Here is a 14,791-nt window from a genome sequence, read left to right on the forward strand (position 1 = left end):
TAGATACTTCAAAATGCTGCCCCAGAGGCTGTTCCACCCTGACCAGTATACAGTTCTCTAAAATAACAATGAATGAATGTGGTCATATTTAAAGGTATTGAAAGTTGTGAAACAAATTGTCAGCTAGCAGCTTCAGTACAAAAGAATCTGTATCAGACACTGCTGCTGAGGCACTGACAAACTTCAGACTGTAACTGGTTTATAAGGCAGAGGATGACTTCACCTGCTTCTTCAATAGCTTCCATTTTATTGGAAAAATATGGGGGGAAAATGCAGATGTAATGAAGGTGAGTAGTAGACCGACTGAATGTGGAAAAACTGGGACATACTATTGAATTTGCACATATTTTTCTAAGGATATCACGGGCGGTTCATCGTTTGATAAATGGACGAGGAAAAAACGGGGAAATTTCAAGGGGTTGTTATTTATAGGTTATTATGCAGTGGTTTTACTGGTCCGGCACTGGGCTGTATGTGGCCCGTAAACTAAAATGAGTTTGACACCCCTGCAATAAGTTTATGAGCACATTATAGGTTATGCATTTTTGTTCATGATATTAGAGTATGATTATTCCCTGACAGAATTAAACAGGCAGGCCACGACAAGAACGGATGACGAAATATTTGAATGGTCCATGAAAACAGCCTGTTTGCCACGTCCAGCGCACACACCCCTCTGTGCACCCCTGTCAGGTGTCTCCACATTGGCACCGTTTACAGTAATGGAGACCTCTGTGTTCCAACGAGCGTGGAAGTGAGGCGAGTGCTTATATGTTTCATCACATATGTCTAAAGGCATCTCTGTGCAGCACCTGGTTCACCTGAGCTGGCCTGAACAGTTACTGAACAGACAAGCTTTGGGCATGCAGCTGCACAGCTCCGCCTCCTGCACCGGGGCTTCGTAGAGCTGTCAGCCCCAAATTAACAACACTCATAACGGGAGGCGGAATTCACGGTAGGCCTACGTATACGGAAGCAGACAACGGGATTCATATCTTTACATGTAGGCTACGGTTGTGACTTTGTGTCCGGTGCAAAGCGAATATGGCTACAAGCGCAGACCCGGAGATAGTTATTATAGGGTGCGGGATAGCAGGTATAGCGGCGGCACAGCGGCTCGTTAACGCTGGGTTTCATCATGTGAGGATACTTGAAGCGACTGCAAGGAGCGGAGGAAGAATTAAAACCGAAAGACTGGGTGAGCAACTTTATGTGAGCTGTTGTTATCAGGCAGTCTTTTAGAAAATTCAATAATAATAATAATAAGTTACAACAAACCAAAGCCTTGTATGTACAGCTAAAATACATTATCTGCTGATCTATTCTCTTCTTTATCTCTATTTAAATGATCGTGTAGGCTATCTAAACTCCAGTGCTTGTGTCAGAGGGGTGAAGGTTGATCTACGATATGAAATAGGGGAGAACGGGGATGGTTGTAACACTTTTTGCTTGAGCACAAGTAACTTGATGAGTGTTTGAGCTAGATCTCTAAAACTTTGATACATGGTTGCCATATAGGTCTACTACAAATAAAATCACTTGGAGAGTACTACACAATCACAGAGTTATGGGAGTTAATGTCATATACAAAGAGTGATGTTGTTACAACCCTCCCCACTAATGTGGTAGGTTGTAACAAGCTAGTGGTAGGTCTCACTAGCTGGGGATGGATGTAACAGTAGGTAATGTGATTAAATGAGACAGACACTATCCAATTTATGCAACAAACCTTAATGAAGAATAAAGAATAAACAGTTTTAACAGAGTGAACAATTTAAAGTGACAAAAATTTAGCACAATAACAAATGTGTGATTGTGGACCGTGTTTGTGTGTGTGTGTGGTCTATAAGAACCTAAATATGTAGGCTACAGTTGTTTCAATCAGACTCACAGTTGTGGCAAACGTAGACACCTTTCCCTGGGGTGCAGGCTTCATGGGCCCAGAACGTACAATCAACACACTTGACCCACACTAATTTTGACTTTGAGTTTGCAAAATGTTCCATGCACACAATGCAGAAGGTGTTACAACCCTACCCATACCGGCAGCCATTACAAAGCTAACATTTTTCACCATGTGCTTGCTAGCTATCATGAAAGCAACACATCAAATTAAAGTAGAGAACCTGACACTTAAGGTGATACAAGTGAAACAGTTGTATCTACAGCACATCGATGACATCACCACAGCTCCTTTCTAACTGGTCAAACTGTAACTGTTACAACCCTCCCCATGTTACAGTCATCCCCAGTCTCCCCTACATATTTAGAAAGTTTGTGGTGAAATGAAGGCATAAAGCCTGAAAACAAAAAACGGAAATTCAGCAGTGTGTAGGGCTTGGTTACAGCTGATCTACAATGGGAACACATCATCACACTCATGATTATGACAGTTGTGTAATTGTGTATTATAGTTTTGTATATTTCAATCATTTTTCATTTTCATTTCATTATTTTGTTCTTGATTTTATTTTAAACTCAGTTTTAGTTAGTTTTCGGAGTGGATTTGCTTGTTCCAGTTTAGTTTTTGTTAGTTTTTCTTTTGTTTTTAAGTTTTAAATTAAGGGGTTAATTGTCAGGGGTGGGATTTAAGTTTAGAATAAGTGTTACAATACAGTCACAACACTTTGTGAAGGCACTTGACTCACAGTCATGTAGACATCACAGTCTCAGTGAACATGCACCAGTGCCTCGTCATGCTTGTTGCAGCTCAGCTAAAACTTAAGACATTAAAAGTGTTTTATTTTAGTTTTGTACATACCCAGTATCATTTCAGTAAGTTTTCACATTTTTTTACTCCTAGTTACAACATTGTTGTGTAGCTCTTTTAAAAGTCTCTTGAGATGTAATTTTACATAATTAATAATTATATAATGAATGGAGGAAAACATGTGTTTTCTTAACAGGTAACAACATTACAGAAATAGGTGCAAGTTATATCCACGGTCCGTCTGAGGAGAACCCGGTGTTTCGTCTGGCACGTGACTATGGCCTCCTGGATCCAGAGGCCCTCACCCAAGAGAATCAGGCCATGGACCTTGATGAACGCCTTCCCTGGGTTCCCAACTGGTTCAGCAGTTCAGGTCACCAGATGGTGAAATGCAACATGTCACCAGCCTGTTTTAACACATTCAAGTTATCTGGCTTTGTGTGCATTAGCTGTGTCCTCATGACAAACATTCTGTGTCCAGTAGTCTGGCTATTGTTTACTTTGTGCAAAAAAAAAAAAAAGTGATTTCTGTTATTGTGTTCTGCGGGTGATGTGCAGGTCAGAAGCTCAGTGCTGAAGACATGAAACCTGCTCTGGAGATGTTTGATGAGCTATTGGAGGATACTTTCCATTTTCGAAATCAAGGAGAAAAGCCCTGGGCCAGCGTAGGACATTTTGTTCGATCAGAGGTATATTTTCTCTCAGTGACCAAAATTATATTCCCTACTGTTGAGATCTGAGAACTTCTTAATGATAAACTGAAGTTTGGGTGTTTGGTGCTATGTGCAGGCACGACAGCGAGCAGCAGAGAGGTGGGCCAATAAGGATGAAAGCACCAGGAAGCTGCTACTGTGTGCCATCAGTGCCATGTTGAAGGAGGAGTGCTGTGCCAGTGCAGCTCCCACCATGGACGAGATAGACCTGGCAGGATATAACATCTACAAGGCTCTAACTGGACTCGACTGCACATTCCCAGAGTTTGTTCTACACTGTCCCATAAACATAGTCATACACACTAAATAAATGTTATACACATTTATTAACATCTATTAAAGGAATACTTCACTCACAAAATGGCCATCTGTATATCAGTAACTCACCGTGTGTCACCTTGAATTTGTTTTTTAATTTGTTTTTCCCGTTTGCCTCCACAGTGAAAAGAAAATCCAAAAAAGATGAATATTTTTATGAACTAAAGCAAGCAGGGGTTCTGCAGTATAATCCAAGTCTCTTTTATCCAGTCTGCTCAATACTTCCCAAACACGTTCTGAGGGGTGCCCAGGGCGTGCTACTTCTAGGTGGAAGTGTTTCAGTCATACTGGTTTGACAAAAAGGCACGTGTTTGGAAAGTTCTTAGCACATGACTGGATAAATGAGAACCCTTTACCCCCAACTCATGAAGAATGTTCACCCTTTTTGGGTTAGATAATGAGTTTCAGCCCTCTAAATAAGTCGTGTTACCAATATCGATCTCCACTCAGCTCCTCTTTTTACTCAGTTCACTGTTTTTATTCATTTGAGATTGTTTTTGGGGCATTTTTGCCTTTATGTGATGGGGGAAAGAGAGGGGTGTGTGACATGCAACAAAGCTCCTTAGCTAGAATTTAACGGAGGATATTGTTATTATATGGTATTATTAGCTGTGGTGAAGTGGTAGTTGATGAGGTGGGTGTACTACTAGGTAGATTGGTATGTTACCAAGGAGGAAGTGGGTATTCTTTCTTATATATTCCAATGGCTTTTTGGCTGGTAAGTGGGTATACTTTAAATGGCCAGAATAAGAGATGGGTTAGTGAAAGGAGATGTACGTTAAATGTTATGCATTGCCTTACTAAGTTAGCACTTCTACCCTGCTTTACAACATAGTCTTATTCCTTAATTTCCCTGTCCTCTGCCTCAGTCACCAGATAATGTGGTGGTTCACTTTCCTCCTGGGAGTACAGTTAGTGACTGTTATGGTGCAGGCTCCATGCTCGCTGGCAGCTTGACGGAGTAGCAGAGGCTAACAACAAAGGGATGGGACTTAGCAAAGGGACAACTTGCTCCCCAAGACCTGATCCCCTTGGGGTGCTGAGACTGAGCCTTTTTGAGATAAACCAATATCTAAGTCCATTAAAGTGTCGCACATATGCATGTCGGTAACTATTATTCATTGCCGTTCTCTTGCAGTGGCTACGAAGGCCTAATCCAGAACTTGATGTCGGAGCTCCCCAGTGGTTTAGTGACCTACAATCGGCCTGTTCACTGTATCCACTGGGACAACACAGAGAGCGGAGACAGCACTGTTACGGCTGAGTGTAATGATGGGGAGAGGATCGCTGCTGATCATGTTATTGTCACAGTGCCTCTAGGTAGACCTCTGCACACTTACTATACTATTGTTCAGTGTATGATGAGTGCAAATGAGCCATTTGGCTTCTGTCAAGGAGTTAATTAGTTGCAGGGTTATGTTTTTTTTTGGCAACATTATTTTGGCTCTACAGTGGGGGTTGTCAATATGGATAAAATCCTCTATTATGGTATTTACAGTATTTACAATATAGACTGTGATATGTAATATTTTTTGGAAAAATCTGTAATCACAAATTAATTAAATAATCTAATTGGCTTTTTCATCTAATTAAATATTTGACAAATCAAATTAATTCATCACACTGAGACAAAAAAGTTATATCAAAATCCATCACACAATCCTGCAATATAATAAAATCACATAAAAGTAGGAGGGGTAACCTCAGTTTTAGTGGTATGGAAAAATGTCTTACCCCACTCACCACCTAACTCTAAGCATTAACTTCTTGTGTGTTTGTTTCTTAGGATACCTTAAGAAGCACCATTCAACCCTGTTCTCTCCTCCTCTACCTGCACACAAGCTGAACTCCATCCAGAGACTGGGATTTGGAACATGCAACAAAATATTCGTCGAGTTTGAATCTCGGTGGTGGGATGCTGACTGTGAGATAATCTTCCTGGTGTGGGAAGATGAGGTCTGTAGCACATCCTTGAACCATAAAATACATTTATAAGCATGCACAGAACCAGTGTCTAATCTGGGCTCACTCTCGACTCATCAAATACAGACTCTTGGTCAGGTGTCAGACACCAATGCACAGAAGTACCCTTTAGCAGCAGTATGAGATGCACCGTGTGGCGGTATTTCTCAGTAATTCAGGCAACTACCATAGCACAAAAAGCAAGAAAGTCCACAAAGGGCAGGTGGGTTAAACACTGGACATTCACCTGGGAGCCCTTGACCAAAGGCCAATAGAGTTATTTTAATAACGATGTAGTGTGCTAGTATGTGTAGCATAGACATATGTCATGTGATGTTGTATTACGTCGGTAGCAAATGTATTTATTTTAAACCTAACTACATTCTTTTGTTGCCTAAACCTAAACATGTTATTTTGTTCCCTAAACCTCAACACGTTATTTTGTTCCCTAAATCTTAACACGTTGTTTTGTTCCCTAAATCTTAACACGTTATTTTGTTCCCTAAACCTAAATGCGTTATTTTGTTACCTAAATCTTAACACATTATTTTGTTCCCTAAACCTAAACACGTTATTTTGTTCCCGAAACCTAAGGAAGTACACCTAAAACAGAAGTTTTTATGTCTCTGTGCCAGCATCAGCTGTGGCCAGAGGGATTATGTTGGTGGGCTGTGTGTCCGTCCATCCCCTTCTCATGAACACAATGTCTCAAGGATGCCATCAGAAGGAATTTCTTCAAAATTGGGTACAGACATTCACTTAAACCCAAGGGTGAACTGATGAGATTTTGGTGGTCAAAGGTCAAAGTTACTGCGAACTCAAAACCACCATGACAGAATTTCTTCAAATTTGGTACAAACTTTCACTTTGAGTCAAGTATGAACTCATTAGAGTTTTGTGATCAAATGTCAAGGTCACTGCGACCTTACATCTGTCCCATTCTCGTAAAAGTGATATTTCAAGAAGGCCTTGAGGAAATTTCTGGCGCAGACATCCACTTGGACTCAACAATAACCTGATTAGAATATGGAGGTCAAAGGTCAAACATCACTGTGACCTCATAAAATATGTTCTTGTCGTATGTTTTGATGATTGTATAGATCTTCTGTGCTGTTGAGAGGAAGATGTGTGTGAAGCATCCATGTTTTCACAGACATGGATGTAAACTGTTGACTGTAACTTCACTAGTTTGCAGAGGCATACAACTGAGAGGCAGTAATTCTAGTTTTACCTATGTTCTAAGTTTATTTTGAAAACGATTGCTTGTATTTAACAAGCAGAAACTGTACATTTCTTGTGAAGGAAACCCCGAAAATGTATTTTGAAAAGAGAGGATGCAGCTAAGAAGTGTAATTTTTTTCCCCCCATGAAAGATTTTTTGGGGGGAGTTTTTCCTTATCCATTGCGAGGGTCCTAAGGACAGAGGGATGTCGTATGCTGTAAAGCCCTATGAGGCAAATTGTGATTTGTGATATTGGGCTTTATAAATATAATTGATTGATTGATTGATTGATTAAATTGACATACCATCCCTGAACATCCAAAACTGACGTAGGAGGGGTGTCTAGCGCGTTATGTCTTGACTGATCACTGACCAAGCGTTGGTATTTGGTAGTGACAATGTGTTTGGACAGAATATGTGTAATTTAATTAATAATTTTAATTTAATAGGCTTCTTCAGTAGCACATTAAGAAGTTTTATTTGCCGGCAAAACCTTAAACTGACCTTCCACTATGATTTTATGATCCTAATAAACAGACCTACGGCAGCTACCTGCTGGGAAAAGCCCTGTTATACATAATGGATAGGCATTTACACCTGATACTAACATGCATCTATGGGATACTTTATCAGTCCTTTCTTCTCCTCATCAAAGTACATGCTAGTGCATAAATAACTTCCTCTGGTAACATTTTTTCTTTAAAAACAGCAGTAAACATATTTGTTTGCCCAATTTTCATCAGCAAATAACCCTGATAATCAATTTTTGTTTTACATCCTTTGTCTCTTTAGGATGACATTTTGGACCAGGTGTCCAACAATTCCTGGATAAGGAAGTTGTCAGCGTTCACTGTGATCAAACGTTCTGAAAGGTCAGTAACATGTTAGGCAGCTGAGCAGTGACTGATGCTCTTTCCTCCCTATTTAAAGCTCCCTGAGTGACTCATAGATTCAGAGAGTAATGCAGCCATGTGACCCATCTTGCTAATTATTGTTTAACTCTCATTTATAGCCACGTTCTCTGCGGCTGGATTGCTGGGCATGAGTCGAAGTATATGGAGACACTTTCTGAGCAGGAGGTCAGACGTTCAGTTGCGGAGCTCATCCGTACATTCACAGGTGGGTCTCAACCTGTAGCTGCCTCCTAATCACCAATATGGATGACAATAGTAATACATTACTTTTTTACTTTCTTCTTAAATGTAGAGGTGTAAACTGCTTTACAAAGAGGAAATGCAGCACAACGAATCACATTTAAGAGGTAGAATAGATCAGTAAAAAAGCCTGATGACAAAATAAAAAGATACCTCAGATGAATGCACACATTGAAAAATTAAAAAAGGATTGTACGACCATAACCGGCAACAATTAGGTCAAATGTTAAATGGGACAGTTTGGGAAAACACATTCATTCCCATCCAGGTAAACAGGTAAGGAAAGAAATGAAGAAAACTTCACACTCTCACAGGATTAGAAAGAGGTGTTGCTGGTACTTGTACTAATAATTCATTGTGTAACAGATTAACAGATTCAGCTATAGTTGTGTGATTTTAATCCATCATGTGCAAGTTTATCTCGCCCGATGTCAGCTGGGATAGGCTCCAGCCCCCCCACCACCCTCAAGAGGATGAATGAATGAATGTGCAAGTTTAAAATACTGGATGCTTGATAAATTGACATTAAATTAGTGTATCATTATCTGATTATCTTTCCAACTCAGTCAGATTTTCAAAACTATACAAGATTCCCATTTGTAAGTACTACTGTGGTGTTGACACAAATGATGTTCACACTGTAAAGTTGGTTATGTTGCACTGTAACTTCCCCATGACATGGCCATAAGCTGACAAAGTACAGATTAGGGAGAGGACAGACACAGAGTTGAGCCTGGCAAGCTGAGTCAAAGACAAAACCAACCGCTGTACAATGGAGCCTGCCAGTGCAAATATTTCACGCGATTGTACTTGTGTAACTGGAGTAACAGTCTTCTGATTTAGGGAACAGTGGTAGTGTTTCATTCATTTTGCATGCCACCATTGACTTCTCCTCTGCTCTTGCCCTCGAGGGGAATCATTTTGTGGGAGGTGTGACGCTCAAAAAAATGTATTCACCGATTTGCAGATGTCTATTTCATAATGTAAGATCTATGGGGGAATAGTCTTTTGGGGCCCAGAGACATCAAATGATGATCTTGGAAGATGTCATTCCAATATTTGGGCATAACAAATATTGGCTTCAGTGCCAGAGCACTTCCTGGGGGCCTGTGCTGGTTACATGGTTTGTTGGACAAACCATTTTTTTTGTACTGTTAGTAACACAGTTTAAAAAAACTGCATTTTCATAATGATTTAGAACTATTAGATAGATAATGCTAACTTGAGTGTTTTTATATTCATCATTTTGAGGCCAAGATGCAACCAAGTGAAAAACTGACATTGCAAAAACTATTTCAACTTTAACAATTTGAAGCTACATGAAACACAGTGGGCATTAGATGTTTGTCTGATTTTATAATATGCTTTCCTTTGATTGGTAAGATATGATTTTTTTTTTTTTTTTTTTAGAAATTGTTTAAAAAAAGATATCATTATCGTCAATGGACATGAAATGTACCTCCAGTTACAGTATGACTCAGAAGATGAACCTGTAGCAATAATAGTAAATAATGATGACAGACAGAAATTTTAAATCACAAACTGATGCAGCTAATTACCAGATGCTGCAATTATAGTGTAGTTATCTGCAGAAGATGTTTATGATGATTTCTAAAAAGAAGTATCACACTAAGCCTATAACTCATCATAACATGATAGTTTGGGCTGAAAGGGTATACGCGCAATACCCAGACCGGAGGCCAAGTGATTGAGGGGAAGTCGATTTACAAATGAAACACAGCCAATGTGGCCTGTCCTGTAGTGCCACCTTCTGGTCAAACTGTATATGTTTTGACTCACCCATGGGATTAACAGAGAAGTATCTCAATTCTTGGCAATATATGCAGTGCGTTTTGCAGCGTGGAGGGCCACAAGTATGGCTGAAGACTTAACGAGTTGTCACTTTTGCTTTTATCTTGATGTGCTAGAGGATCTGAGATGAAAGTTTTCCTGTAATTCATGTTCAGTTTACTTGTTTGGATAATTGATCCATAACATTGTTGAAGTGATTGAACTGGTAAACTTAAACTTAAAGCCAATACTAGATTCAAAATTCAAGACCCAAAGCTTTATCGTTATCACACAGACGACAAGTTGCACTGTATAAAGAAATTCTTAGCTTGATGGTGAGTAACTGGCTTGCTTGGCTCACGCCTATGTGTATTATTGGCTGGATCAACTTCTCTTTAAGCAGTGTGAGCACTCTGTGGGATTTTTACTTTTTCTACTTGTGTGTGTGTGTGTGTGTGTGTGTGTGTGTGTGTGTGTGTGTGTGTGTGTGTGTTTAGGAAATCCTACCATCACCCCAACGAGAATCCTCCGCTCCCAGTGGTTTCATGACCCCTGGACATGCGGATCGTACATTTACCCAGCAGTAGGCTGTGTAGTGCAGGACCTGGAGAACATGATGGAGCCCCTGCCTATGAAGGGATCACAGTCACAGGTACAAAGATGGGTGTTGCTTACTCACACACACACGTACAGAGTCCATATACACTAACCCACGAAATATGACTTTTGCTACCAGTTCTAACTGCTCGGGTGTGTTTCAGCCCCTGCAGGTGTTATTCGCTGGAGAGGCTACTCATCCATACTACTATTCCACTGTCCATGGAGCTCTTCTCACTGGGTGGAGAGAGGCTGACAGACTCATCTCTCACTACTCCTCCATCAGTCCAGATTAAAAAATTTAAAAGAGGAACACATAAAAACTGTTTTTTAATCCCCAAAACATAATGCAGTAATACTGAAAAAAAAGACCTCCAAAGATTTTGCACATCTGTTTCCAGGTTTTGGGGAGTACGACTGCATACTGTATGTGACGTAAGTTCTGAAGCACCTAATAATGTAATAAAACTTGCATTTAACTTGATTGAAAATGTAATAAAACCCAATAATGTAATAACTTGAGTGATATTGTATTAACATTTTACAGATAATGTAATACCTTTCAGACTGGTTATTGTTTTTTCTTTTTCTTTTTTCAAAATTAATGATGTAATGTTATGACAGAGAAGTATGCTTTTTATCAAAACATTTTGAATACTGTCAGTGTTATGTCTGTCTAATTAAAACACTTACATTTGACACTGATTTCATGTTTTGGAAATTTAATCTCGAGGCTTAGAATCTGAAATTTGCCACATATGACAAGTTGTACGCTGTTATCAGGCAAAGATGCATTAAACTAAACTCCCACCACTGCAAGTACTGTCATTAGACCAGAGTGAATCTGAGATTAGACAACATCAGAAAATGACAAAAGCTGCAGACGATGTTACGCAAGCAAGTGTTGAAGGCAAAGTCTCCATAAAATGTTCTTTTTCATCTGAGTCAACAGTGATTCTCATTAAATAAAGTGTCTCCTTTGCCTTATTTTACCTTGTGACTTTCATGCAGGGTAACATACCACATGTAACTGCTATTAAATGGTGTAGCTGTTGTCCATGTAACATAAACAGAAAATGCATAGTTTGGTCTCAAACACAAGAGATGAGATGTTACAACTCACCCTACAGTCTAATAGTCTTAGTTGTAACATAACCATGGGTGACATGTAACATACTTAATATATTCAAAGCTTTTTAATTCAACACTTACATGCCTTGTGGTGTGCGTGCGTGCGTGCGTGCGTGCGTGCGTGCGTGCGTGCGTGTGCATTAATGGTGGTGATGGAGGTTTAGTTATCGAGGGGGGTGTTATTAATGTGTAATTAAGTAATTGTCAAGATAGAACAGAGGCTATGCAAAGCAGCAAGCAACAGCATAGCACCAGTACAATACAATGACACAACAACAACAACAAACTGCATGATAGCACCAACAGACATGCAAGCAATGGAAAGTAAAAATAGATAAAACATAACAGTCATTATGTACGGTCAAATGCACTGACAGACAAGCCATGCTACAGAAAGTTGGCTATGCTGTTAGTAAAATAGATAGAGCATACATACCCATGCAGAGTTGGCTGTCTGGCATTGGGCAAAGACATAAAGCAAGTTAGCAGCAATTTATCCAAAAATAACAATATATTGTGGTGATGGTGAGCAACGTACTGTGTTGTTTATGTTCACATGTCTGATTGTCCAAAAAACAGGTCCTGAGCTTTTGTTTGAAGGTGTGATAGATTTTATTGTTTCTTATCTCAGATGGGAGATTGTTCCATAGTTTAGAAGCTCTGCTATAGCCTATATATTTTGGCAAGACAAGATCCTGTTTTGTTGTTTTTTTGTCTCTGTGGGTGAAAGCAAAACATGAAAACTCACACAGACAGAAAGAGAATAAGCATGTTTCCCAAAATGTTGAACTACTTAAGTTTTACAGCAGCTGTTTTAATCACATTTGATTTGCCTTAGAGTGGGTAGATGATTTTGGTGCTCTCTAAACTCAGCTCAAGATATGACATTTGTTTCATGTTTTGTACATAGACTGTATTTACAAATACATCTACAGTGTATGGTTTTATAATTACAGTTTTCAGATTTGGGATTTTATGTGCTGTAATCAGGAAGACTTTCTTTGTGCTCATCCATTCACAATTCTCTCCATCCCACCCCCACTGCTTCCTCTTATCAGCTGACTATGGGTATTCACTCTTCTAGTTATCCAATGAAACTTTGCCACGATCTCCATCAGCCAATCAAGATGCTACTGCAAAATTTTAAACCTGCTCTCTCTTCTGCTGCTGTCAGCCGTCAATTTATTTCAAGCTGTAGTGCCCTCCTCCACCCTGTTCACCTCCAGTCATTATATCCAGAGTCCAGGACAAGCTCAAGCAAAGGCTCATTCCTCTACTCATCCAGATCATCAGCACTTCTCCATCTTCCTGACATCTCATCTTCACCACCTTTACCACCACCACCGTCTAGACCTCTTGGGATTTGGTTGGGATGATGTTGGACAAAACATAGCAGTACCACTGGAGATCATGAAGGCAGTGTAATGTAAATCAAGCAAGAAACCGTGGGTGCTGGATTTCCTGACTAACAGGACGCAGACTGTTAGGATCCATAGCAGCACATCCTCACCCACCACCCTCAACACCGGTTCCCCCCAGGGCTGTGTATTGAGCCCCCTGCTGTACACACTGTTGACATACCACTGCTCGGCAGGGTACCCAAGCTGTCATATTGTCAAGTTCGCAGATGACACCGCGGTTGTGGGACTAATATCCCACAATGATGAGACAGAGTACAGGCAGGAGGTGCAGCAACTGGAGGTCTGGTGCAGAGCAAACCTCGCATAAATGTGGCGAAGACCAAAGAGCTGATTATCGACTTTAGGAGGAGCAGCCACCCCCCTACCCTGCCCTTCATATTGCAGGTGAAGCTGTACAGGTAGTCCCCAGCTTCAAGTATCTGGGACTACACATTACAGACAACTTCACCTGGTCTGCCAACACAGCCTGTGTGGTAAAGAAGGCCCACCAATGCCTTTACTTTCTAAGGAAATGAAAGCATGCTGGCCTTGGGTCCCCCGCCCTTGTTGCCTTCTACAGATGTGCAGTGGAGAGTGTCCTGACCCAGGCCGTTACTGTATGGTATGGCAACTGCACTGCAGTGGACAAGAAAGCTCTGCAGCGGGTGGTGAAATCCACTGAGAGGATCACCGGCTGCAAATTTGCACCCATCAGAGACATTTATGTCAGCCTCTGCAGGAGCAGGGCCTCTAACATCAACGAGGACCCAACACACCATGAACATGACCTGTTCACCCCACTGCCCTCAGACAGAAGACTGAGCAGTATTAAAGCAAGGACCTCACGCCTCAGATCCAGTTTCTTTCCTGAGACAGTCAGACTTCTGAATAATACATAGCCCACAAGCTGAGCTGACTATGCTGCATAAATTGACTGTCACTTCCTTATTTATAGTTTAACTATGTGTTTTTTTCTTTGCCCCTCTTTTTACCCCTCTTTTTATTTATTGTGCTCTCACTGGGCCTTGAGCGCCTAATTTCGTTCTCTCATGTACCCCATGCAGGAATGAAAATAAATGGACCTTGAACCTTTATCCTTGAAGTTTAAATAATGGTGGAACAGAGCTAATCAGTAATATAGTGAGAAGAATTCTCCATCCACATGTTGGGATGTTTACAATGGCTACACAAACCACCACTGTTAACAAAGCTGTCTCTTTTAAAATGTTATGATCAATGTTAAAATATTATATGACCTCCTCCACTCTTCAGATTTGGCACAAATGGCCATTTGGACGTATAGATGGACTGATTAGATTTTGGTGGTCATAGGTCAAAGGTCAAGGTTACTCTGACCTCGTCTATCTCATTTTTGATGTCTGAAGAAACCCTTTGAGGGAACTATTTTTTAATTTGGCTCAAACATCAACTTTAACACAAGGATGAACTGATTAGAATTTGATGGTCAAAAGTCACTATGACCTTGCGTCCATCTCATTCCACTGAAGTATCCACTGTGAGTCAAGGATGAACTGATAAGAATTTGTTGGTCAAAAGTCAAAGGTCACTAGGACCTTGCATCCGTCTCATTTCATAAATGAATATCCCAATAAGGCCTTCAGGAATTGACCTCAAATCTGGCACAAACGTCCACTTGGACTCAAGAATGAACTAATTAGATTTGGTGGTTAAAGGTCAAGGTCACTGTGACCTCAAAAAACATGTTTTTAGCCAAAGCCCAAAATATCATATGCTAATTATGACAAAATTTCACACAAATGTCTAACAGGATA

General features: G+C 40.3%; 1 protein-coding gene across 1 annotated transcript; it reads left to right on the forward strand.

Moving 5' to 3' along the window:
• The first annotated feature begins 697 nt into the window (after nt 1–697).
• LOC125903178 (peroxisomal N(1)-acetyl-spermine/spermidine oxidase-like) lies at nt 698–11,454 on the forward strand. The gene is made up of 10 exons (XM_049599931.1): nt 698–1,198; nt 2,907–3,083; nt 3,269–3,399; nt 3,500–3,687; nt 4,880–5,061; nt 5,528–5,697; nt 7,718–7,797; nt 7,938–8,044; nt 10,368–10,522; nt 10,632–11,454. Exons 1-10 carry the CDS (start codon nt 1,045–1,047, stop codon nt 10,761–10,763), a joined length of 1,476 nt encoding a protein of 491 aa, XP_049455888.1. The 5' UTR covers nt 698–1,044; the 3' UTR covers nt 10,764–11,454.
• The last annotated feature ends 3,337 nt before the right edge of the window (nt 11,455–14,791 follow it).

The sequence above is a fragment of the Epinephelus fuscoguttatus genome, linkage group LG16 (genome assembly GCF_011397635.1).
Source record: "Epinephelus fuscoguttatus linkage group LG16, E.fuscoguttatus.final_Chr_v1".
Classification (NCBI taxonomy): Eukaryota; Metazoa; Chordata; class Actinopteri; order Perciformes; family Serranidae; genus Epinephelus; species Epinephelus fuscoguttatus.